Source organism: Mirounga leonina, unplaced genomic scaffold (genome assembly GCF_011800145.1).
Source record: "Mirounga leonina isolate KUSES-001 unplaced genomic scaffold, KU_Mleo_1.0 Mir_165, whole genome shotgun sequence".
In the NCBI taxonomy this organism is placed as follows: Eukaryota; Metazoa; Chordata; class Mammalia; order Carnivora; family Phocidae; genus Mirounga; species Mirounga leonina.
In genome coordinates this window covers 44333208-44358952 of record NW_023270415.1, presented here as the reverse complement: position 1 = coordinate 44358952, position 25745 = coordinate 44333208, and the positions used below count along the sequence as shown (strand labels likewise).

Sequence of the window (25745 nt, the reverse complement as noted above, 5' to 3'; positions counted from 1 at the left end):
TTACGTCTGTGTTTCTTCTAGAGCATGTCTACCTCTCCAATCTCATCTCACAACTCTCTCACTTCCTACAACCCAGCCACACCACTCGGTTCCCTAAGTACAACGAGAACATCCCATCATGGGGCCTTGCATTTGCAGTTCCCACTGACTAGAGGCAACATCACTCACATTTTCACATGAGTAGCTCTGCCTTTTTAATTTTTTTAAAGATTCTATTTATTTGAGGGGGAGAGAGAGTACACACACAAGTGGGTTGGGGGGGGAGGGGGCAGAGAGGGAGCCTGACCCGGGGCTCGATCCCAGGACCCTGAGATCATGACTGGAGCCAAGGCAAACGCTCAAGCTCAACCGACTGAGCCACCCAGGCACCCCTAGCTCTGCCTTTTTAATCATTCAGGCCTCAGCTCAGACATCAGCAGCTCCAACAGCTCTTCCCTGAGTATTCTAGGTAAGGCAGGACTTCTAGTTCCTCCCACGTCAGTGTCCTATTTTCTATACAGCACATATCACTACTATCTTACTTACATCTGCTGCGTATCATCTGTCTCCCCATGCCAGAGGAAGCTTTCTGAGGGAAAGAACTCTCTATATTTTGTTTACTCCTACAACCCAACGTATAGAAGGGGACAGATGCCCCCCACTGTAGCCACTAACCACAGGGAGGCACTGAGCACTTGCAGTGGGCTCAATCTGAATTGAGATGTGCTGTAAGATTAAAACATACTCCAGATTCAAGGACCTGGTACACACACACAAAAATGTAAAATATCTCATTAATAATTTTTATGCTGATTACATGCTAAAATATTTTGGATATACTGAGCTAACTAAGGTAAATCTTGTGTCTACCTTTTTAAAATGTGGCTTCTAGGAAATTTTAAATTACACATGTGCTTGCACTCTATTTCTATTGAAAAGTTCTGGTCTAGAACAATGCCTATATCACAGTAGGGACGAAATGAACATTTAATCAAGAGGTCATGTTACTCTATCTTTAGAGATTCAGATTAGTACATATGCCCGGGGTTCCAGTGTGGGGTGCTCATAGCTAAGAGAGCACAAAAACCCACACAGTAAAGGATCTGTACGATGCTGACAGCATCTGAGGCACTTCACAGACACCTCATTTAGCACTCCTGACTCTGAGACAGACCGTGTTCCCACTGAGCAGACTGCAAAACTCAGCTCGGAGGTTATGTGACTCGCTGAGAAAGTACTTGCATCAAAAGGCTGAACTGACTAATCCTCGCTCTGGGGATTTCAGATCTCTGGCTCTTCCTGCTAAGACTCCGTAGCTTCTGCTTCAGCTTTGACTACTGACCGATGACCCAACCTGGCCTGTCACTTCCTACAGGTATTTCTCCAAAGGAAAACATTCCACTTCTAGAACCATCCTCTCTGTATCCTCAGCTTTAGAGATGAGAGGACATTTTAAGCAGGAAGGCTACATAAAACGCAGATATATCAACAAAGACCATTTGCCATCTTAAGAAAAAAACAACACAAAGGCTCCTGAGATTAATCTACAGATTTAGTGCAATGAATTCATAATGATGCTGGTGACTATTATTAAAGGAGTGAAAATTTGATTCTCAAAAAAGAAAAAAAGATCACTTGGAGGGTGATTAGTACTAGTCAACACTTAAAAGATCATGATTTCTGGGGCATTTGGGTGGCTCAGAAGCATCTGCCTTGGGCTCAGGTCATGATCTCACGGTCCTGGGATCGAGGAGTCTGCTTCTCCCTCTCCCTCTGCCCCTTTCCCTCTCTCATGTTCTCTCTCTGGCTTGCTCTCTCTCTCTCTCTCAAGTAAATAAAATCTTTTTAAAAAAAGATCATGATTTCTTTCAGGATATATGCATATTTTGTTGTTTTAATCCCTTTCGGAGGGATAATTTTAATGCTACATTAATTTACCTTTTACTCCTTGTGAGGGAAAAGATACCTACAAGGAAAGTTCATGTATGCCTATAGCATTCTTGCAGGATCGGTGTGGGGGGGATAAACTTGAATGCATTTTCCATGCAAAACAAAGGCCAAGAGACTGACCTAAAGCCTCTCTGTAGGGAGGCACATATGTAAATACACATGGATGCATGTGAAGCAATGAGGGTTATCAGGTTCTTCGTTCCTACAGAAAGCTATGACCACAGTGGGATGTCCATCGTCTGCTTTTATTTTCCCCATTTATACATGTGCTTTCTTTCCTCAGTGAACTGGGCACTGTGTTATTTCATTTAATCCTTATAACAACCCTAAGAGATAAGTACTATTATCATCCCCATTTTAGATACAAAAAAGATGATTCAGAGAAAGCAAATAACTTGCCCAAGGCTGCCCAGCTAGTAAGTGGTGGATGGGATATTCTTCCCAAGCAGTCTAACCCCCGAGTCAATACTCTCAGCCAGTATGCTACCCAGCTGGGAAGGAGGTAGATCACAGGCAGTAATGCAGGTCAAAGTGCGGGGAAAACCACACAGCCACCCTAAAAGGAGCTGGACATCAGTATGTACTTGCTATGAGCAAAACCTATTCAAACTTACAGTAATCTCTAAAACCTGCACTCAGGCAAAAGTTTATTATTTTCTTGTCTACTGAGATGGTTTCCAAATTCTGTACAAGCATATTTTATAATGAGAAAAAAATTAATTTAATGGAAGCCAGCCCATTTATAGGGTATTTTTTACTTCACAGATCTTAAAAGAGACAGATAGGTAGACAGACAAACTCAAAGCTGTATTCAAAAATTTTAACATAACCTATGAAAATTAGTATAACCTGTATATCCTATTCTGGAGTAAAAAGAAACTCCAGAACCAAATCTCACATAATCATAAACAATGTTTACATGTACATCTTTCTCAAAGAAGAGAAATTTATTTTTTAAAAGATTTTTATTTATTTATTTATTTGACAGAGAGAACACAAGCAAGGGGAGCTGCAGAAGGAGAGGGAGAAGCAGGACTTCTCAGCGGGGAGCCTGATGTGGGACTTGATCCCAGGACCCTGAGATCATGACCTGAGCCGAAGTCAGATGCTTAGCCGACTGAGCCACCCAGGTGCCCCATCAAAGAAGAGAAATTTAAAAGGCACAAATAAAAGTCATAAAATATCCTATTACCATTCATAATGACATACTACTTACCATTAAAAAAATGTTAATTTGAGATGAGGAAATTTTCAAAATTCTGTTCATACAAATGATTATACCAACCACACTGACCAGACTGAATATATGACAAGCATGTGAAATAGCTTAGGTAGAATCAAAGTGTAAACTGAATAAAAACACAGAGCAGATAAGATAAAGCAGGCTTCATAAGCCTTCTCTCCTAGCAAACAAGAGCACGTGTTGATTCTTCTGAAATAATGTGTAGTACACCACGGTGAGCATGAGTTACTCCGAGGGATTAAAATTTATTCCTGTTATTTATTTTTATTTTATTTATTTGTTAGGTAGGTTCCACACCAGCGTGGAGCCCAACACGGGGCTTGAACTCACGACCCTGAAATCAAGACCTGAGCTGAGATCAAGAGCTGGACGTTTAACTGACTGAGCCACCCAGGAGCCCCTAAAATTCATTCCTTTCAATTTGTCATGGGTAAATGAGGAAATGATTCTAACAACAATGTACGGACTTCTACAATCAGTAATAGTACTACTGTTCAGTGACAGGGACATCACATCCTTTACTTATTCTTGGCACAGTAGCTCCCCATAGCAATCTAGTCCGAGCTCACTGTCCTCACACCGTTCCCTAAATTAAATTCCTGCTTTAATAATGCAGTTCTAATTTGAAAAGGATCCTAAGAAAAGCTATACCACAGGCCACAAAAGGCTAATTAGACAATGTTTTCTGATACTTAGTCAATTAATCAGTGAAACAGAATAGGCTATAAAGGAGTTCTCTGAAATGCCTCTCTTCTTCTTCTAATTGTCAATTACTAGTGAGACTGAGTATTTCTTCTTGATTAATCACCCAAATCCCTCATTTCTTTCTCCTGCTCATTTCCCCCTCCCCTTTTTCCTATTTGAGTTGGTTTCTATCTCTTGTAACTGAAAGTGTTCTGCCTAACACAATTTGCAGTAGTTCCTGAATATATTAAGAATATTACCGGGCGCCTGGGTGGCTCAGTCGGTTAAGCGACTGCCTTCGGCTCAGGTCATGATCCCAGGGTCCTGGGATCAAGTCCCACATCGGGCTCCCTGCTCTGCGGGGAGCCTGCTTCTCCTTCTCCCCCTCCCCCTGCGGGTGTTCCCTCTCTCGCTGTGTCTCTGTCAAATAAATAAATAAAATCTTTAAAAAAAAAAAAAAAAGAATATTACCTTTTTGTCTGTCATAGATGCTGCAAATCGTTTTCCCAATTTATTTCTCTTTCAAGATTATTATGCTGATCTTTGATACAAAATGTGTATGTTGGCGTGTGTGTATATGTGTGTTTTCCCTTATAATGATTCAAATCATTTCTTGCATTGTTGTCTCTTGGCCTTGATGTCATGAAACGCCTTTGTTTAAATACTCTTATTTCTAATTCCACTTTTACTTATAGTTCTTGGATTTGGTTCCTTTCCATAAAACTTGGAGCTAGCTAGATAACTACTTGATTCATGTTCCCATCTCACTTCCTTAATCAGAAGTCATGTTATGTCTCAAGTTTCTCTCATTTTTGGTCACATTCCTGGCACTGCAGTTTATGAAAACAAATACTATTTGGGGTATATTCTCACCAGTAAGTCTAGAGGAGAACCATTTTCGGATGGATTTGCAGCAACACTATGAGCTACTGAAAGCAAAATACAAAGCTCTAAATGCCCACAGGGGCGAACAGAAAACACAGGTTCCAGTCCCTCCTATGGAGTCCCATCTGAGGTTGAAAGCTTGGGGAGGAATAAGCAATAAGGCACTAGTTTTATTCCATTAAAACAGAAGGAAGTTTCTAATATACTTTTTGTATGTGTGTGGCAATTGTTTATTGAAGTAGATTCAGATAGAAGAGTTTTTGATAACCTGGCTAATTTACAACTTTATTCTTAAACTCAAAATTTATTTCCTGAATACTAAATAGGTATGTAATAAGGAATAAACACCATGAGGACATAATCAGGACATAACCTCTGTTCTGATGCTGAGTGTCTAGGGGGAAGAGAGGGAGACTTTAAGATGAGACAACTGATGAAGAGCTAAGGGAGGTCAGAGGGGGCAGTATTATTTTCAGAAAAGGGGAATACAGAATATATTGGAGGACGTGGTTATTCGGGCTGGGTTGTTTTCTTCCTTGTTTTTTTTTAATTGAGATATAATTCACGTACCATAAAATTTACTCTTTAAAACCGTGTACAAGTCACTGAGTTTTGGGTATAATCACGAAGTTGCATAGCCCATCACCACTAATTCCAGAATATTTTCACTCTCCCAAAAAGATCCCCCATACCCTTAGCAGTCACTCCCCATTCCCCCTTCCTCCAGCCCCTGGCAGCTACTCATCTAGCTTCTATCTCTGTAGATCTGCCCATTCCGTACATTTCATATAAATGGAATCATATAATATGTGGCCTTTGTGTCTGGTTTCTCTTACTGGGCATAATGTTTGGAAGGTTTACCCATGTTGTCAGCCCTAAGATTTAAAATAAGCTATAAAAGGTTAGGAAGGATTAGTTAATTCAATAATTTACTTAAACTGTCAAGTTCAGAGAATCTCTCTTAACCCTCTATTCTCTAAGATAAGATATTAGCTCTTGCTAGCTATATGTTTACACTGAGATATATACTGACATAATCAAGTCTCTCTATAAAAATAGAACAACTGGGGAGCCTGGCTGGCTCAGTCAGTGGAGCATGCGACTCTTGATCTCAGGGTTGTGAGACAGAGCCCCACACTGGATGTAGAGTTTACTTAAAAATAAAATCTTAAAAAAGAAAAAGAAAAAGAAAAACCAACAAACAGCATTTACATTTTTTTTGGTGCGATTATGTTCACTAGAGAACCAAGATATGTATGTGTCTAGACCACAGGAGCAGGAAATAAAAGAAATTTATTTTTGGGGTGCCTGGGTGGCTCAGTCGTTAAGCATCTGCCTTCGGCTCAGGTATTGATCCCATGGTCCTGGGACCGAGCCCCACATCAGGCTCCCTGCTTGGCGGGAAGCCTGCTTCTCCCTCTCCTGCTTGTTCTTCTGTCAAATAAATAAAATCCTAAAAAAATAAAAATAAAAATAACTTTATTTTTTTATTTTTTTTAAGAAATTTAATGAAAAACATGAATGATCTATAGATTTAATGCAATCCCTATTAAACTACAAAATTTTTCACAGACCTAGAAAAACCAATCCTAAAATTTGTATGGAACCATAAAAGACCCCATGTGGCTAAAGCAATCTTGAAAAAGAAAAACAAAGCTGGAGGCATCACAATTCCAGACTTCAAATTATACTACATAGCTGCAGTAATCAAAAGACAACCATAGACACATAGACAACCACAGACACATAGATCAACAGAACAGAATAGAAAACCTAGAAATAAACCCACAATTATATGGTCAATTAATCTTCAACAAAGCAGAAAAGAATATCCAGTGGGAAGAAGACAGTCTCTTCAACAAATGGTGTTGGGAAAACTGGACAGCTACATGCAAAAGAATGAAACTGGACCACTTTCTCACATCATACACAAAAATAAACTCAAAATGGATCAGGAGCTAAATGTGAGACCTAAAACCATAAAAATCCTTGAAGAGAGCACAGACAGTAATTTTTCTGTCATTGGCTATAGCAACATTTTTCTAGATGCATCTCCTGAGGCAAGGGAAACAAAAGGAAAAATAAACTACTGGGACTACATCAAAATAAAAAAGCTTCTGAACAGGGAAGGAAACAACAACAAAACTAAAAGGCAACGTATGGAATGGGAGAAGATATTTGCAAATCATGTATCTGATAAAGAATTAGTATCTAAATTATATAAGGAACAACAAAACTAAAGGCAACGTATGGAATGGGAGAAGATATTTGCAAATCATGTATCTGATAAAGAATTAGTATCTAAATTATATAAGGAACTTATCAAACTAAACATCCAAAAAACAAATAATCCAATTAAAAAATGGGCAGCAGGCATAAACAGACACTTCTCCAAAGAAGACATCCAGATGGCCAACAGACACATAAAAAGATGCTCAACATCACTCATCATCAGGGAAAGCCAAATCAAAACCACAATGAGATATCACCTCACACCTGTCAGAATAGCTAAAATCAACAACATAAGGACCAACAAGTGTTGGTGAGGATGTGGTGAAAAAGGAACCCTCGTGCACTGTTGGTGGGAATGCAAACTGGTGCAGCCACTCTGGAAAACATCATGGAGATTCCTCAAAAAGTTAAAAACAGAGCTACCCTGGTCTGGTAATGGCACTACTGGGTATTTACCCCAAAAGTACAAAAATGAATTCAAAGGGATATACACACCCCTACATTTACTGCAGCATTACCTACAATAGCCAAATTATAGAAGCAGCCCAAGTGTCCATCAACTGATGAATGGCTAAAAAAGATGTGGTATATATATACAATGGAATATTATTCAATAAAAAAGAATAGTATCTTGCCGTTTGCAATAACATGGATGGAGCCAGAAAGTATAATGCTAAATGAAATAAGTCAGTTACAGAAAGACAAGTACCATATGATTTCACTCATATGTGGAAGTTAAGAAACAAAACAAATGAGCAAAGGAAAACAGAGAGAGAGAGAGACAAACCAAGAAACAGACTCTTAACTATAGAGAACAAACTAATGGTTCACAGAGGGGAAGAGGGTGAGGGGATGGGTTAAATAAGTGATGGGGGTTAAGGAGGACACTTGTAATGAGCACTGGCTGTTGTATGGAGGTGTTAAAACACTATATTGTACCCCTGAAACTAATATAACACTGTATGTTAAGTATTGGAATTAAAATTTTAAAAAAACTAATAAAAAAACATGTACGATCTATATAGGAAAAATTTTGGAAACATTACTGATGGACACTGAAGAAGAGCTGTATTAACTGGAAAGTTATAGTTGTAATCAGACATTTTTATTTTTTTTATTATTATGTTATGTTAATCACCATACATCATTAGTTTTTGATGTAGTGTTCCATGATTCATTTTTGCATATAACACCCAGTGCTCCATGCAGAACGTGCCCTCTTTAATACCCATCACCAGGCTCACCCATCCTCCCACCCCTCTCCCCTCTAGAACCCTCAGTTTGTTTTTCAGAGTCCATCGTCTCTCATGGTTCATCTCCCCCTTCATTCTTCCCCTCCTGCTATCTTCTTCTTCTTTTTTTTTTTTTTTTAACATATATTATTTGTTTCAGAGGTACAGATCTGTGATTCAACAGTCTTGCACAATTCACAGCGCTCACCATAGCACATACCCTCCCCAATGTCAGACATTTTATTTTATTTTTTAATTTACTTACTTATGTTTTTAGAGAGCATGCAAGCAGGGGAAGGGGTGGGGCAAAGGGAGAGGGAGAGAGAAAATCTTAAGCAGGCTCCACGTCCAGTGTGGAGCCCAACACAGGGCTGAATCTCACGACCATCAGATCATGACCTGAGCTAAAATCAAGAGTCAGACGCTTAACCAACTGAGCCACCCAGGTGTCCCTGTATTCAGATATTTTAAAAATGTTACATATCTCTGTAAATTCACTAAACTCATTGACTTGTACATTTTAAAATGGGTAAATTTGTGATATATAAATTATTCCTCAATAATGCCATTTTTAAAAAAGGTATAACTAGACAGAACTAGACAAAATACCACACATAAGGTATCACTTCTCCCTAGGTTAATCAATAAGTTTAACATTTGTAATTAACAAATATGCAACAGGACTGCCTGAGAACTGGACAAGTTGATGCTAAAGCATAGAAGAAAAACAAATAAGCAAGAATAGTTAGAAGATTTCTGAAAAAGAAGGACCAGGACAGGCTCACCATACACTACAGCATGTTTGCAGTGGGGAATTGGTACTGAGCATTTATTCCCACCCTTCTAGTGTGTCTGCCTATTCTGCAGAGGCTAGAAAGCTAAAAATCTGAATTTTCCAGACTCCTTTGCAGCTGGGTGCTGGAAGCAGAAAGGTCTCCCCAGATAGATGGGAGACACACAACGACAACTCTCTCCTCCAACCAAACACCTTGGGCCCTGCGCATGGCTCATCTAGTCTAGTTTCAGCAATAATCCTGCTGAGTCAGCTCACTGAAAACCCCTCTCCTTGATATCTGATCATCCTGATATCTGATCAAATTCGTCATCCCCCAGCCTCTATAACTTGCCAGTCTGGTTTGCCTTCTGTAAGAATCCTGTTGAGCTGTCAAGCAAAAACCTCTCCAGCCTTGATGTTTCCTCTAATTTTCTATCCACTGACCCCCACCTGCTCCGTGGCTACACCACTCCACTAGTACTTGTTGGAGAGGGAGTTGAGCTTGACCTCTTTCCCCTACTGCAAAACACCACTTGAGTAAAGTTTCCTTACCATCTTTAACAAGTGTCTGAATAACTTTCTCATCAACACAATAAAACTGAAAAAGCAAGTCTCAGAAGGAGGCATACTATGTGAATCTACTCGATAAGAAAGTTCAGCATGAAAATTAAGCAGATCAATTAGTGATACAAATGTATGCGTACGTCTATAAAGAACAGCAAAGGGATGTTGACGATAACAGTTCAGCAAATGGCTCTCTCTCAGATCAGAGGAAAGAATATGCAATCAGGAAGGGACATATAGGACTCTTTCGCAAGTAAGGTAAAATTCAACTTCTTAAAATGAGTGGTGGGTACACAAGTACTTGTACCATACCATTATTTGGTATTCTGTAAATACTGTTTTATACCAGGGCACCTGGGTGGCTCAGTCGGTTAAGTGTCTGCCTTGGGCTCAGGTCATGATCCCAGGGTCCTGGGATCAAGCCCCTGGGATCGAGCCTGCTTCTCCCTCTGCCTCTGACCCTCCCCCCTTCTCGTGCTCTCTCTCTCTCAAATGAGTAAGGTAAAAAAATACTGTTTTATACCTATTCACTATTAATAGAGATAATTCGGTAAAAAATGAAAAACTCCAAATTATTACTAATGAAAAAAGCAAGGCGGATATTCATTATACATGAAACCTTTCTGAAAGGTTTGAATTTTTTCAGAATAAAGATTTGGAGAAAAAACAAGATCTTCACACTAAATCCATGCTAATCGGTAGATCACATCCTGATTTTAAACACATTAAAATGCAAACAGCCACAACAACAAACTTCATCATCAGAGAAGCTGCAGGTGGGAAAAGAACAACACACAAAGAAGAGCACTGGATGCTTGAGCTACTTTACTTTATTTCCTGCTCACTCCCTCACCAACTTGGAACCTCAAAGGAATCAAAGGAACCTGCAGGGGGAGCACCTGGGGTGGCTCAGTCGGTTAAGCGCCAGACTCCTTTTGGTTGCCCGACTCCTCTTGGTTTCAGCTCAGGTCATGATCTCAGGGTTGTGAGATCAAGCCCAGCACCAGCAGGGCACCAGCTCCACGAGCTCAGCAGGGACTCTGCTTCAGGATTCTTTCTCTCCCTCTGCCCCTCCCCTGCTCTCTCTCAAATAAATAAATCTTTTTTTAAAAAAGGAATCTGCAGGTTGAATGAATCTAATTTTATTTTGTATTTTTTAAAGACTTTATTTATTTATTTATTTGACAGAGAGAAAGAGAGAGAGAGCACAAGCAGGGGGAGCTGCCAGCAGAGGCAGAGGGAGAAGCAGGCTCCCCACTGAGCAGGGAGCCCAATGCAGGGCTCAATCCCAGGACCCCAAGATCATGACCTGAGCAGAAGCGAGACACTTAACTGACTGAGTCACCCAGGCACCCTGGCTTAATGTACCTAATTTTTAAAAACACATTTAGCAAAGTTCTTTATTCCTGTAGGCAAAGTGGGGAAACGCGCACCAAGCAAAATAGTCTGGTTAAGTGGAACACCTGGGTAAGCAGATGAATGATTTTATGAGATGTCTTCCATTTGCCTTTCACCATCCAGTTCTCTGGCCCAGGAGGCAGACCTGAATGGGCTATCAACAGCCTCCCTTGCCCTCTGGAGTCCAGCCAATGAGGAGTCCAGACAAGAGATCAGAGGGAAGGAGAGGTTGCCTTGGGTTGGCTGTGGCCCTAGACCAGAGGTCACTGGTCCTAATGAAGAGGTTAACCCTGTATGAGTCTCTCATCCCCAGCTCCAGTAACCACAGCCTCCCACCCCTCCTTCAGGTCTAGGGATAGTCATTGCTGGCCTTGATTAGTCATGTCACTTCATTATCCCTAGTGGTCTTCTTACATCTTTGTAAAAAAAAAAAATCTCTTTAACAATGTTCACTAAATGATCTTTTTAAAAAAAATAAGCAAGATGTCGTTAATGTGTAGAATATGCAACCTTTTGAGCCATGTGATTTAAAAGATAAGTACAAAGATGGGAGGATGGGAGGGTGGATGGATGAAAATAAAGGGCCAGGATGGTTCCTTTGGCTCCACTTCCCTGCTGCTGCAGATGTATGTCTATTTTCTCAAGACTGCGGGGATATTCATGCACAGTGGACAAGCTGTGCAGACTGACTGCCAGGCTTGCATGGGGGCATGTGAATAGACAGCAGGCAGGCAACCTGGGGCCCTTTCCAAATGACAGAGCACAGAGAGCTCTACTCTGTGCTGCCAAGAGCCATATGGAAAGCTCTAGCCAGTCATTCTTTTTTTTCTATTTCTTAGATTTTAATTATTAATTCGTTAATTAATTTGAGAGCGAGAGCGGTGCTCGCTTTGGCAGCACATATACTAAAATTGAGAGAGAGAGCGCACGGGGGTGGGAGTAGGGACAGAGGGAGAGAGAGAATCCCAAGCAGGCTGCACGCCCAGTGGGGAGGCCAACTCGAGGCTCAATCTCATGACCCCAAGATCATGACCTGAGCCAAAACCAAGAGTCAGACGCTCAACCAACTGAGCCACCCAGGCTCCCCATTGTTAGATTTTTTTTTTTTTTATCAAAACTTTCAAACATACAGAAAAAGTAGTGAATCACCATCATCCTTTTGCTTGTACTGTTTCATCTCTGATCACTCCATTTCTGTCCATTCTACCACTGGTGGAAATCTGGACTGTTTCCAATTTTTGGCTATTATGAATAAAGCTCCTTTGACCATTTTTATACCTGGCTTATGACGGACACAAGCATTCATTTCTGCAAGGTCCATATCTAGGAGTGGAACTGCAGGGTCATAGGGCAGATGTATACTTACTTTAGTTTTCCCAAAGTGGTTGTAGGATTTACACTCCCAGCGCAGTCTGGGAGTTCCAGTCATTCCGCAGCCTTATCAGCAGGTGGTATTATCAGCTAAGGTTGGCCATTTTGGAGCGGTGCAGTGATTCGCTACTGTGCTTGTAATTTGTATTTTCTTTACAACTAATAACGTGGAGAATATTTTCATATGCTTATTGGTCATATGGATATCTTCTTTTGTGAAGCATGTGTTTTTCTCTCATTGATTTCATCCAGAACCATTTATTGAAAAGATCATCCTTTCTCCTATCAATGTAGTGGTGTCTTTATCCTAAATTAGGTGGTCATATATGGTTACCATCCATTCTTGATGGTTTTTATGTACATTTCCTTCCTTAGGCCAAGTGTGTCTACTTGGTAGATAAAACTAAGTTTGACTGGAAAGACACATCTGCTGCAAAATTAATCAGAAATTAATTCCAGGGGCACCTGGGTGGCTCAGTCGGTTAAGCGACTGCCTTCGGCTCAGGTCATGATCCTGGAGTCCCGGGATCGAGTCCCGCGTCGGGCTCCCTGCTCGGTGGGAAGCCTGCTTCTCCCTCTCCCTCTGCCCCTCCCCCCTCTCATGTGCTCTCTCTCATTCTCTCTCTCTCAAATAAATAAATAAATCTTTAAAAAAAAAAGGAAATTAATTCGAATGACCTGTTTGGCACCATGCACAGCACTGAAACTTCCTGTCATAATTCTTTGCCAATCCATTAAAATTTCACAAATAAAATGCCACGAAGTCTACCTCTACTCAAAGTAAGTTACAAGTGTATAATACAATATGCCACACATACACGCTTCACAATCATTATCCTTTGGTCCTCTTAGTCAATAGACTGAACTATTTTTTTCATTAACTTTTTATTCTGAAATAATTTTAGACGTATAGGAAAGTTAGAACAGTAGAGAGTTCAAGTATACCCTTCATCCTGCTTCCCCTAATAGTAATCATTTATCATCAAAACCAGGAAATTAACACTTACATAATACTATTAATTAAACTACAAAACTTGTGTGAATTTCACTTGTCTCCCCCCTATTGCCCTTTTTCTGTTCCAGAATCCAACCCAGGATCTCATACTATATTTAGGTGTGTTTCTTTAGTTTCTGCCAATCTATGACAGTTCCTCATTCTTTCCTAGTATAGTCAATTTGGAAGGGGGGAGAGTGTAACATAAAAATATATATTTTTGTATAAATTATAATATTTTTCCATTATATAAAATATAATAAAAATACAAATGTTAAAGGGCTCGATTTTTTTTAAAGAGAAATCCTCATATTTTCTTTCTTTATCCCAGTGGATTCTCCCATATGCCTCATTTTTTAAATTTTTTATTGTTATGTTAATCCCCATACATTACATCATTAGTTTTAGATGTAGTGTTCCATGATTCATTGTTTGTGCATAACACCCAGTGCTCCATGCAGAACGTGCCCTCTTTAATACCCATCACCAGGCTAACTCCTCCTCCCACCCCCCTCCCCTCTAGAACCCTCAGTTTGTTTTTCAGAGTCCATCGTCTCTCATGTTTTGTCTACCCCTCCGATTTCCCCCCCTTCATTCTTCCCCTCCTGCTATCTTCTTCTTTCCCATATGCCTCATTTTGATGTAAATAATACATCTTCTTCTACCAGATCATTTTAGGAAAATACCATACAGAAAAGTGAAATGCATTCTTGCTCTGTCCTTCTGGATAAAATCTGCAGATGGCCACCACCATTCCAAAAAGATATCAACTTAAAATTGCTATTTAAAGCAATTGATTGTACCCATTTCAAAGATTATTTAATTCTATCCATATGTGAGTTAAATACAGAAAGGCTTGTCAAACACAATGAACTTTGACCTATAAATTTGTTTTAAAAAAGGAGATCAGGGGCACCTGGGTGGCTTAGTGGGTTAAGCATCTGACTCTTGATCTCAGCTCAGGTCTTGATTTCAGGGTCGTGTGTTCAAGCCCCACAAAAACGGGGGGGCACTTGGGTGGCTCAGTCAGTTAAGCATCTGCCTTCGGCTCAGGTCATGATCCCAGGGAGTCTCAGCTGGGAGTCTCCTTCTCCCTCTCCCTCTGCCTCTCTCCCCCTGCTCATGCTCTCTCTCTCAAATAAATAAATAAAACCTTTTTTAAAAAAGGAGATCAAGGGCGCCTGGGTGGCTCAGTTGGTTAAGCGAATGCCTTCGGCTCAGGTCATGATCCCGGAGTCCCGGGATCGAGTCCCACATCGGGCACCCTGCTCGGCAGGGAGTCTGCTTCGTCCTCTGACCCTATCCCCTCTCATGTGTTCTGTCTCTCTCTCAAATAAATAAATAAAATCTTTAAAAAAAAAAAAAAGAGATCAAAGCATGTGAAAAGGAAATGTAAGCGAAAAGAAGTTAAAAAAAGACTCACTCAAGCGACTATCCACTCCTCTGTACCTTTTTATAACATGTGATTTAAATGACTGATAGACAGTCCTAACCATAATTACAAACTCTTCATTCATTTCTTTCAAATATATGAGATATGAGAGAAACCTCAAATGCACTGGAATTAATATCCAGGACATTAGAGAACGATTACTATTTTAAACTCTTAAGTACCAGCAAGACTTTGAAGTTAGCTAAATTAAGCCGATACTGTCAGAGACTCATTACCCAACTTAATCTCTGGCAATTAGATCAAGGCATATAGTGTTACTATTTGATTCTGAGAGAACTATAGCTGTATTATTTAAAACTTCTTTTTCTAACCTCAGTTACCTTAGAAATGGAATCCCCCTACTGGAAACAGTGAAAGATAATTTGTTTTTAAATGTCAATCAAACATTTTATCTATAGCTTACATAGTCTTTTAGCTCAGGGGAAGGAAGGCAGAGATATTAATTTAATATTAATGGAACTCATTATCCTTTCTGGAAGAATCCATAAGAGTAACAGGGTTATTCAAAATCGAGAGAAGGAGCGATGTTATAGCAGAAGTCCCGTCTCAGTCTGACAATGTCCCACACCCCAAGAGAATATAATGTCCTGACTGCTTAGTACATATTACAAAGCTATGGTGGTGGCAAGCGACAGATAGAAAGCATCTCCTGGGGGCGCCTGGGTGGCTCAGTAGGTTGGGCGTCCAACTCTTGGTTTTGGCTCAGGTCATGATCTCAGGGCCATGAGATTGAGCCCTGCGTCGGGCTCCACGCTCAGCATGGAGTCTGCTTGTTCCTCTCCCTCTGCCCCTCCCCCCACCTGTGCTCTCTCTAAAATTGATAAATAAATCTTTAATTAAAAAAAAAAGAAAAGAAAAGAAAAGAAAGCATCTCCTGATTTTCTGTTTACTTCACTACGAGTTGCTCTCAGGCTCCTGTTCTGACCTCTACTGTTGGGGTACCTATAGGGCTCAATCTGGGAGCCCTTTCCTTTTCCCTTCACTATGTCCTTAACATAAATACCATTTCTAGGCTGATGTCCTCAAATTTACATCAGCCCAGACATCTGGGTTCTGGGTTACAGAGTCACATACCCAACCACCTTTTTAATCTCTCCACTTTAAGACAGTTTGTGTTTTAGCTGGAACATACCTAAATAAGAACGGTTAGTAAAACAGCAAAATGTACCAAGCACTTACTATGGGCCAGACCCCTTCTAAGCGTTTTTCATGTACTGTTTTAATCACCATGATAATCCCACAAGGCAGATCCTATGATCAGCCCTGCCTCTCAGTGGGGGAACGGAAGGCACACAAAGGTAACTAACTAGCCCCACGTGAACACATTTAATACATGGCATGGTCAGGATTCAAACTAAGGTCTTCTGCTTCAGAGCCTAGACTCCTAACAACCGCGCTGAGTCACTTAAAGCGAAGTTGAGCTCCCTCACCCAGGCACGTGTTCATCTCCTGACCCCAGACTCTCTCCCCCCACTGAAGATCGGTCTTTTGCTCAAGCTGGAAAGCAGGGATCATCTTTGATTCCTCCTTTTCCTTCCTCACCCACACTAACAAGGTCTATCAATCCTACCTCCGAAACCCACCCTCTTCCCCATCCTCAGTGCAGCCTGGGTCTCAGGGAAACACCCCCAAACTAGTCTCCAGACTTCTATGCTCACACACCAGTCTCCTAAATGCATCCTCCACTTAGCAACGAAAGGGATCTCCATAAAACACACATCAGTGCATAACCGCTGAATTACTAAAAATCACTGAGCAGCGATTTTCTCACCCTGAGAATAGAACCCACAAGCCTCACGGTCTTCCGAATGGTCCCGGTCTATCCCTAAAACTGCATCTTGAGTCACTGTCTCCCCACCTTACTCATTTTGCCCCAACATTTTTTAAAAATGCATTTACAGTTCTCCAAAGCCAATGACAATTAAATTTGCATGATCTTTTGTTTGGGATTATGCACAACACTGACTCTTTCAGTCAGTGTGGACACCACACAACTGTAATTATGAAATGTTCAGGTGTCTATGATCTTAGAGCTGGGTGCCTTGCCTCCTTCTGGTGTATCCCACATCCACATTCCTGTGTATGTTTCTACTTATTGGAAAAAGGCCCAAGTCTACCAAATAATGAGCAACAGTTTCTGGAACAGAGAATGATCATCTCCTATAAGAAAGGTAAATACAGAAACATAATAGAAGACACGATGAGGGGCACCTGGGTGGCTCAGTTGGTTAAGCGACTGCCTTCAGCTCAGGTCATGATCCTGGAGTCCCAGGATCGAGTCCCACATTGGGCTCCCGGCTCAGTAGGGAGTCTGCTTCTCCCTCTGACCCTCATGCTCTCTCCTTCATTCTCTCTCTCTCAAATAAATAAAATCTTTAAAAAAAAAAAAGAAGAAGAAGAAGAAGAAGACAAAATGAGATAGATATGCGTGATCCTTTTGACCTTGCTTCCTGCCATTTACTCCCCATCCTCTCAAAAAGGCCAAAAGGCCCAGGGTAAAAAGACTATGACAAAGCAATAATATAAAAAATGGGAAAGTTAATGTAAGGTGGAAAAAAAAAAAAAGGAAAAAGAAAAGAGATCTCATTTAGACTCCTGCATTTAGAACAGAGGCAGAGCACGAGCAAACCATAAATATTTGTTGATCTGATTTGTAACGATGGAAACGAAGGGAAGTATCAGTTGAAATGGGCCCATGAATCAATATTTGTAATTTAACAGGAAGACCTGGTAGCAGGATTCCTTGCCCTTGAAAAATACCCAAAGATCTACAGCTGCTATCTGATGGACTTACTGGCATCATCCATGAACTCAAAGTCGCCTCCCAGCTCAGAACTTGAAAAGTGGTACTGGTCTGGGTCAGCCAGGGCGCTCAACAGAATCAGCAGCACCACAGCGTTGATGATCTGCAATAAGAAAGAAAAAAATTTAAGTACCCCCAGGATATGGTCCCTATAATAGGAACTTAAACTGACCATGTGGAATTTAACTTCAACAGAGGCTCCTCCTGTTCAACATTAAGCCACCCCCCTGAGGGAGCAGGCGAAGATTCCCAAGGCGGAAGCACTGTGGGTCCCTTGGGAGGCAGCCAGGGGCTCATGGTCTGGTGGCGGCCACCTCGGGGCAGAAGCCCTAGAGCAGCGAGCAACCCACACCGACATACGCAGCAACCCCGATGCCCAAGGTGGGAAAAACACAGGAACTCTCCAGTTAGCCCAGTGCACTCTGATAAGCAACCACAAGTCCTTCCAGGTGATCAAACATTTTCACAGGGTCAGACAATCTGAGCCTTGAGACCAGCTAGGGAACAGAGTCAGAGGATGAATGCAAAGCCACGGCAGCCGAGCCAGGTTCGAACCTCCCGTTGTGGCACAGATGAGCCCCTTTCCACCCAGGCCCAAGGCTCTGCCTTCTGAATACCACAGAGTACACATCCCTCGGGTACTTCAAACTTAGCTTGCCTGAACGGAAATCACCTTCCCTCACATCTCCCATCTCTGCTCCTCTTTTTATGTTCTCTACCTTAAAAAAAAAAATAGCATCACCATTAATAATTAAAAGTGGAAAACTCAGGCACTATGCTAAGTGCTCTACGTGGAGTCTCTCTCTCTTAAGCTGTCCAATAACCTAATGAACTCAGCACTAAATGATCCCCATTTTATAGACGAGAAAACTGAGGCCTGGGGGTAAAGAATATTTCTGAAGATCAGGCAGCTAACAACCTGCATCCACAAATTTTTGGAATTAAAATCTCTTAGCCTCCTGTTTATACTTGAAACCTGATTATCTTTGGGCTTATTTTAACACCTTCCTTATCCCCACATCCGACCAATTGGGAAATTCTGGCTGTTCTACTCATGCATTTCTATTTCCTTTATTCTTCCTAACTGCCCTTGCTGCATGCTACCGATGTGTACCAACTGTGGCGGGGCTGGAGGGGCAGGTGTGGGGAGAGTTTAGGTGAGGCTCGAGATGAGACTGGGGTGTTTTTTCTCCTTTTTGTGTGAGTTTTACTCTTGTCAAAATGGGGAGGAGAAAATGAATAACCATGAAGATTACGTAGAGGAAATTCTTTCACTAAGAGCAGTAACTAAAGGCATATCCTACTATAAAATGTGTATTTGGTATACCTATTTACAGAAGAGGTTCCAAGGGAGAGTCAGGTTGTTTGTTCGACAAAATATCTACTCCAGAATTCATTTTCCTTTTTTAAAAAATGTTTTATTTATTTATTTATTTAGAGAGAGAGAGAGAGCAGGGTGGGGTAGGGGGAAGAGCAGAGGGAGAGGGACGAGCAGACTCTGTGCCAAGCGTGGAGCCCAGCATGGTGCTTGATCTCAGCACCCTGAGACCATGACCTGAGCCAAAATCAAGAGTCAGATGCTCAGGGGCGCCTGGGTGGCTCAGTTGGTTAAGTGTCTGCCTTCGGCTCAGGTCATGATCCCGGGGTCCTGGGATCGAGCCCCGCATCGGGCTCCCTGCTCAGCAGGGAGTCTGCTTCTCCCTCTCCTGCTCCCCCTGCTTGTGCTCTCTCTCCCGCTGTATCTTGCTCTGTCAAATAAAATAAATAAAATCTTAAAAAAAAAAAAAAAAAGAGTCAGACGCTCAACCAACTGGGCCACTCAGGCACCCCAGAATTCATTTTTCAATGGCAATCCGAAGTGGTTGTTTTAGGATTATTGTAGGATTTGGAATAATTATTTTTCTTCCTCTTTTTTTCCAAATTGTCTCATATGGTCTGATTGCTTTTTGAAAAAAAAATTATAATAATGAGAATGAATAGCAATTTCACAGAGTATACATACATACATTATAGGTATGTAAAACGAATATATATATATACATGTATGGATATATGTACGTACATATATAGAGAGCTAATAAAAATAAATACTATAAGCATGTGGTTAAAATTTTTTTTAAGGTTCCAAAGGGCATATAGTGAAGAGTCAGTCTCCATCCTATTGCTATCCACCAATCACCCTCCCCACAGTGGTTATTAGAACTACTAGTTTCTTGGGGCGCCCAGGTGGCTCAGATGGTTAAGCGTCTGCCTTCGGCTCGGGTCATGATCCCATGGTCCTGGGATCGAGCCCTACTTCGGGCTCCCTGCTCAGTGGGGAGCCTGCTTCTCCCTCTGCCTCTCTCTCTCTCTCTCTGTCTCTCATGAATAAATAAATAAAATCTTTAAAAAAAAAAAAAAGAACTACTAGTTCTTGTATCTCTGAAGAGATACAAGAAACTTCATAGCATGTTTTAAAGAGAGTGTGGTTAGCCAAACTGTATTTGAAGAAAGATTTTCAGAACACATCTAAAGCTTAAAGGAAGGTAGGAGTTAATCCTACAACTGGCATGTGATGTTTTGCAAAGTTGCGCTTTTATACAAACCGTCCGGTTTTCTTGGCATTTCATTCCCTCTAGTCTTCACAAAAGACAGCCCAAAGATTATGGACTGAAATAAAATCAGATGAAACAACCTAAGAATGTGTTTTTTAAAAAGTAAGGCGCCATACAAAGACAGTATATTCACTGTTACCGTAACGGGTCAGTTTTCAGGATGAAAAGGGAAGACACAGATCTGGGATTCCGGCAAAGCTTAGCCGAGGCGGGGAGTGAGGAGGCAGGGCAGTGCAGCCCTGTCAGGAAATGCAGGACACATTTAGGGATTCCATAGGCTAGTGTTGCGGAGCTTAGATTTTATTCTAAGCGTTAACAAGAAGCCAACGAAGAATATTAAGAAAGGGAAGAATGTGATCTGACTGGGGTTCAAACGAGTAAATCAAGTAAAACAACTAGAAGGGTGACTGGCATATAATGGCCACTCAAGTGAGCTCGCTTCCCTCTTCGCACCTCCAAAGGAACCACATAAAAGCTCATGGATGGCTGGGAACATGACCTGGCTGCCGGATCTAAGCCAGTACGATGACGCTGCTTTCCTGTCCTTCTAGTTCCAATGCATCCATCGACTCTTCCTGTTTTGTCTTTTTTCTGATTTCAGATTTTATTACAAATTTACAGTAATCAAAACAGTGTAGCACTGGCATAAAACAGATACATGGACCAGTGGAAAAGAACTGAGAGCCCAGAAAAAGCTCATGCATATGTGGTCAAATAATGTTTGCCAAGGGAGCTAAGAATACTCAGTGGAGAAAGTGTCTGTCAACTCATAATCAGGTTGTTATTATCCCCATGCCTGGTTTACTCATCACAATACATTTACTAACTGCAACAACAGATAGGCACTGTGCTAAGTGCTTGGGAAGAATTCTCCAGGACTCAGAATACGACGTTAAATAAGTCACATGCCCAAATAACACAAAACATACAGCAGTAAGCATGCCAAGAGTTCAGAGAAGGACGAATGGGAGTTCAGAGAAAGGAATTACTGAAGCCTGAGGCTGAGACCGGGGACCCAGGGAGCTGCAGTAGAGACGGGAGCACTTGGACAAGGGCTGGAAAGACGGCAAGGTTTTGGACCCAGAGCGGTGTGGGAAAGTGCACATTCTAGTCTAAGTAGGGCTGCTGCAATAGGGACCTGTACTGAATGTAGCAAGCAGCTCAATGCAGCTGGACACAGTTCGCAAAGCTAAGTATAGGGTAATGAGAACAGAAATGCAGGCTGGGGGGGGGGGGGGGGAACCAGGTGGCCTAGCTGGTTGAGCATGGGACTCCTGATTTTGGCTCAGGTCATGGTCTCAGGGTCCTCGGATCAAGCCCCGAGTCGGGCTCCCAGCTCAGGGGGGCGTCTGCTTGTCTCCCTCGCCCTCTGTCCCTCCCCCGACTCATGATCGCTCTCTCTCCCTCTCTCTTTCTCTGAAATAAATAAATAAATCTTAAAAAAAAAAAGGAAAGAAATGCAGCCTGTGGCCAGACGGTGGAGAGTCCTCAGGAGTAGGACAGGAGCCCGGGGCTTCATGCTAACAGTTAATGAAGATGCCATGGAGGTTTCTGGGCTGGCATGAGCCACGATCAGAGTGCTGTTGTTAGAAGACCAAGCCGGAAGAGGTGGGGAGGCCAAGCAGGAGGCGGGCCCCTGAGCTGCCGATCACTGCCACAGTCCGCTGTGGGGTCACGAGGGGTTTCGCCACTTCCCTCTAATTCTCCGCACTGTGGGCTCACAGGTGACTTTCAGAGGTTAAGGGGCCCTACCCCAGTCCTAGTATGGAAGAGCTGCGGTTGGCATGCCACGGCTTTCCACGTGGAGGTGGTGTCTCCCGAGCCCCAGTAAGTGACTAGAGGCAGAGATAACGGGACGCCAACAAGACTCGGAGATTTCAAGGCTGGGCAACGGGGTACAGCTTGTTATTACCAGAAGTAAGGGCGATCACAGAGAGACGAAGGTGAGGCTCATTTTAGACACGCTGTGCTGGAAAACACTTTCAGGATGTCCCAAGACTCACGTTCTCCGCTTGTTCTCAGCCCACCTTTGGTGTTCAGGCCGGCCCTCGGTTTTGCTCTGGCCGCCTGATGCCAGACCTCCCCCGCGTTCCTGCTCTCTCCGGCTCAGTCTGCACATGGCACGTCTCTCCTGACGGCAGAGTTCTGGCCACCGGCCCAGCGTTCCTCTCGCTCCGCCGTGGGCCCTGCTTCCCGGCCCCGGCTGTGCCCTACCTGCCCTGTTCACAGCCATCCTCTCCTCCGTACCCCCGGCCCTCACGAGCCACAGACCACGGCCCTGGGGCCCACTGCCCTTCCAGCTGCCCTAGCTCTTCACAAAATAGTCCAGAGAGAGGGGACATCCCTAAACCAAAGCTGTGATGATAAGGGCATTACCCACCACAGAAGACTAGTCTCCACTGCGCACTTCTCATCACAGAAGGAAACTTTCATGAGAAAAACGTGTGTTGACACATATTGACTGTGTCATAAAACCTCTACTGTGGGGTGGGAATGTGGCACGCCATGGGTGATATATATATACAGTGAAAACAGAACGGTGACAGGGCGATCCCTGAGGACCAAGGTCTGTGCAAAGGCGCCGGGAGAGGACCAGTCACGGGAGCTCACGTAGCTACTACACAGGGCCAGATGGAAAAGGTCAGATTAAGTCAAAGGCCATGAACCCCGGGCAAGAAGTACTTTCTGAAAGAGAGAAAATGGAAATCATCCAATCATCAAGAATGAAATGTCACCGCAAATAAGAACCAAGAAGACACTAGGACTTGCCAGGAGCAGATTATGTAGTGACCACAGCTGATCTAAATGGAAAAGAAAGAGTGAGCGGGGCGCCTGGGTGGCTCAGTTGGTTAGGTGGCTGCCTTCGGCTCTGGTCGTGATCCTGGAGTCCCGGGATCGAGTCCCACATCGGGCTCCCCACTCAGTGGGGAGTCTGCTTCTCCCTCTGACCCTCTCCCCTCTCATGCTCTCTCTCTCATTCTCTCTCTCAAATAAATAAATAAAATCTTAAAAAAAAAAAAAGAGTGAGCATATTTGTGATCTTGTTCAGCTAATGCTCACTTACACTTGGCCTTCCTTTGTCTGTTTTGGTAGGCCGTGCACAAACTGTTCCCATTCTATTTACAAAGTGTTCCCGTGGTGTCCCATATTTTTTCCTTGTTCTTGACAATGATTACTTCCATATGTAAATAAATTCAACTTCTGTCCAATTACTTAAATGGTTAGGCCCTTGTATATTCTCCAGGGATCCAAAATGCTCTTTACCCTTAAATCATATATCACATCTAAGTGAACAGTGGTATCTGCAGCTTTGATCTAAACAACTGAAAATGTTAAATGTAATTATCAGCTCATTTTTTTAAAAGCCTCAATAAGAGAACCTTAATAACACTTAAACCCGCTGAGATAATGATTACACAACAGTCAGAAATTTGCACAGAAAATGCTATCCAAAAATGACTGCAGACTTATCTCTAATGAAAACTTGAAACACAAGTAGGCGAATGGCTTAATAATATTGCTACTAAATAACAGAATCCTGAGTTTTAAAAATCGTATTTCAAAAACTGTTAACAATAAAAATGTTCATAGTATGTTAAATGAAAACTACAGTATAAAAATGTTCTATGATTCCAATTCTACGATTTATATGTGTGGTATGTACGCGTGTGTAAATCACAGACTAAAAACACTAAAACATACAATTTTATATATAGACCAGGGACTAGGTTTGCAGATGACTTGTACCTTTAATTACCATTGTACCTTTTTTGGTATTTTCCAGAGTGCCTAACATGAGCATAAACTACTTTTAGAGTTAAGAACAATTATTTAAAACTTCAAAAATATTTTTAATATAAAATGTTATAAAATATTATTACTAAACCTGATTCTCTAAAAAACAATTAATAGAAAGAAGATGACCAACAACAAGTAAACCTGGCCAGGCATTCAAGTCAAATCTTGGAAGTAGATATTTCAGGGGAGCAATGTCAAGAGTAAAATAAAATAATAATAATTCAGGGATCTGCCACTTCTGATAATGGCCAAGTAAGTGATACAAACCAATTTCTCTCTGAGGACAACTAGGAAATCTGGACAAAATACCCACGTCTGTGAGAAGGCATGAGAGCTAACGAGGCAGTGAAGAATTACTGGTCCAAGACCCAGGAGAAGGCAGAAATACCCCAGGGGGCATTTGTTGATTCTGGAAAAGACTGATGAGAGCTAAGAGCCTGAGCAGCACCCCTGACAGCCTCGCTGGACCAGGGAGTCAAGGGCCTCCTGGGTGGGGGTGAGGGGGAGATGACACAGGCTTTGCCCTAAGACCCTGCTGGGGCCTCACCCCTGGAAGAAGGTGAACCAGAAGGAGACAAATCTTTATAAGGACACAACCCAGCCTTGCATCATCTGAGTCTTGAAACTGGATTAAGCCACTCCCTAGGTGCTAGACCCCTATAAAAAGCTATTAAAATCCTGGTGGAGAAAGATATCATCCTACGCCTTGAATTTTTTTTTTTTTAATTTTCAAATGCAACGTCCAGAATACAGCAAATAGGAAAAGGCAAGACTCTCATAACAAGAATCAGCAGAAAGAACAGACAAGAGAAACAGGTATTCTCGATATTGAAGTTAGCAAGCATGCCCTTTAAAGTGGCCATGCTTATGAAAATCAAGGAGATAAAGAAAAAAACACAAGAATTTTGGCAGGCAACTAGCATCATAAATAAAAGGACAGGACAGATTTGAAAAGATAAAGAGGCTCTAGAATGAAAAACTGCAGTAGCCAAATCAAGAACACAGTGGATGAATTTAACCCATTAGACAAAGTACAAAAAAATTAATGAGTTATATACTTTTGGACAAAACTGAGGGAATTTGTCACCAGAAGCTTAGCAGTAAAGAAAGCATTGAAGGGTATTCTTTGCGCAAAAGGAAAATGATGTCAGATAAAAGGCTGAAGATGTACAAAGAAAGAAGAATAACAGAAATGATAAATTATATTGGGAATTGTGAATATTGATAACACAGTAACAGTAATAATGACTTATGAGTGCAAAACAGAAATAGATTCAAAATAGACAATAGCATATAAATCAAGAGCAGATAATTAGAACTGAACCGATCTTAAATCCTTGCATTGCCCAGGAAGAGGATGAAAGTACCAGTTAATGTGAGATTTTAAAAAGTCAAGGATGTATGTTGTCATCTCCAGGGTAACCTTTAAGAGAAGAGTCAGACCTGAGTGGTAGATACATAACTGTTTGTTCAGTAATAACCAAGTTGTCTGTATTTTGTGCATTTTCTGTATGTGTGCAATACAGTAAAAATGGTTAAAAATAAAAAAATATAGATTATAATCAGATATGCTGTTTTCAGATAATTGGCTTTTTAAAAAAATTTTTTTAAAGTAATCTCTGTGCCCAAGGTGGAGCTCAAACTCATGACCCCAAGATCAAGAGTCACATGCTCCACCAACTGAGCCAGCCAGGCGCCCCTGGTTGGCTAATTTTTATACTCCAACATTTGAAAAAAAAAAAATTTTTTTTTTTTAAGATTTTATGTATTTATTCATGAGAGACAGAGAG

At 41.7% G+C, this 25745-nt stretch overlaps 1 protein-coding gene across 1 annotated transcript in view; it reads right to left on the bottom strand.

Moving 5' to 3' along the window:
- Positions 1–25745, bottom strand: part of LAPTM4B (lysosomal protein transmembrane 4 beta) — a 75144-nt gene that overhangs the window by 29181 nt on the left and 20218 nt on the right. Inside the window, exon 2 of the mRNA XM_035011586.1 lies at positions 17555–17666. Coding sequence (XP_034867477.1) covers positions 17555–17666 — 112 coding nt within the window. The remainder of the gene's footprint in view (positions 1–17554; positions 17667–25745) is intronic.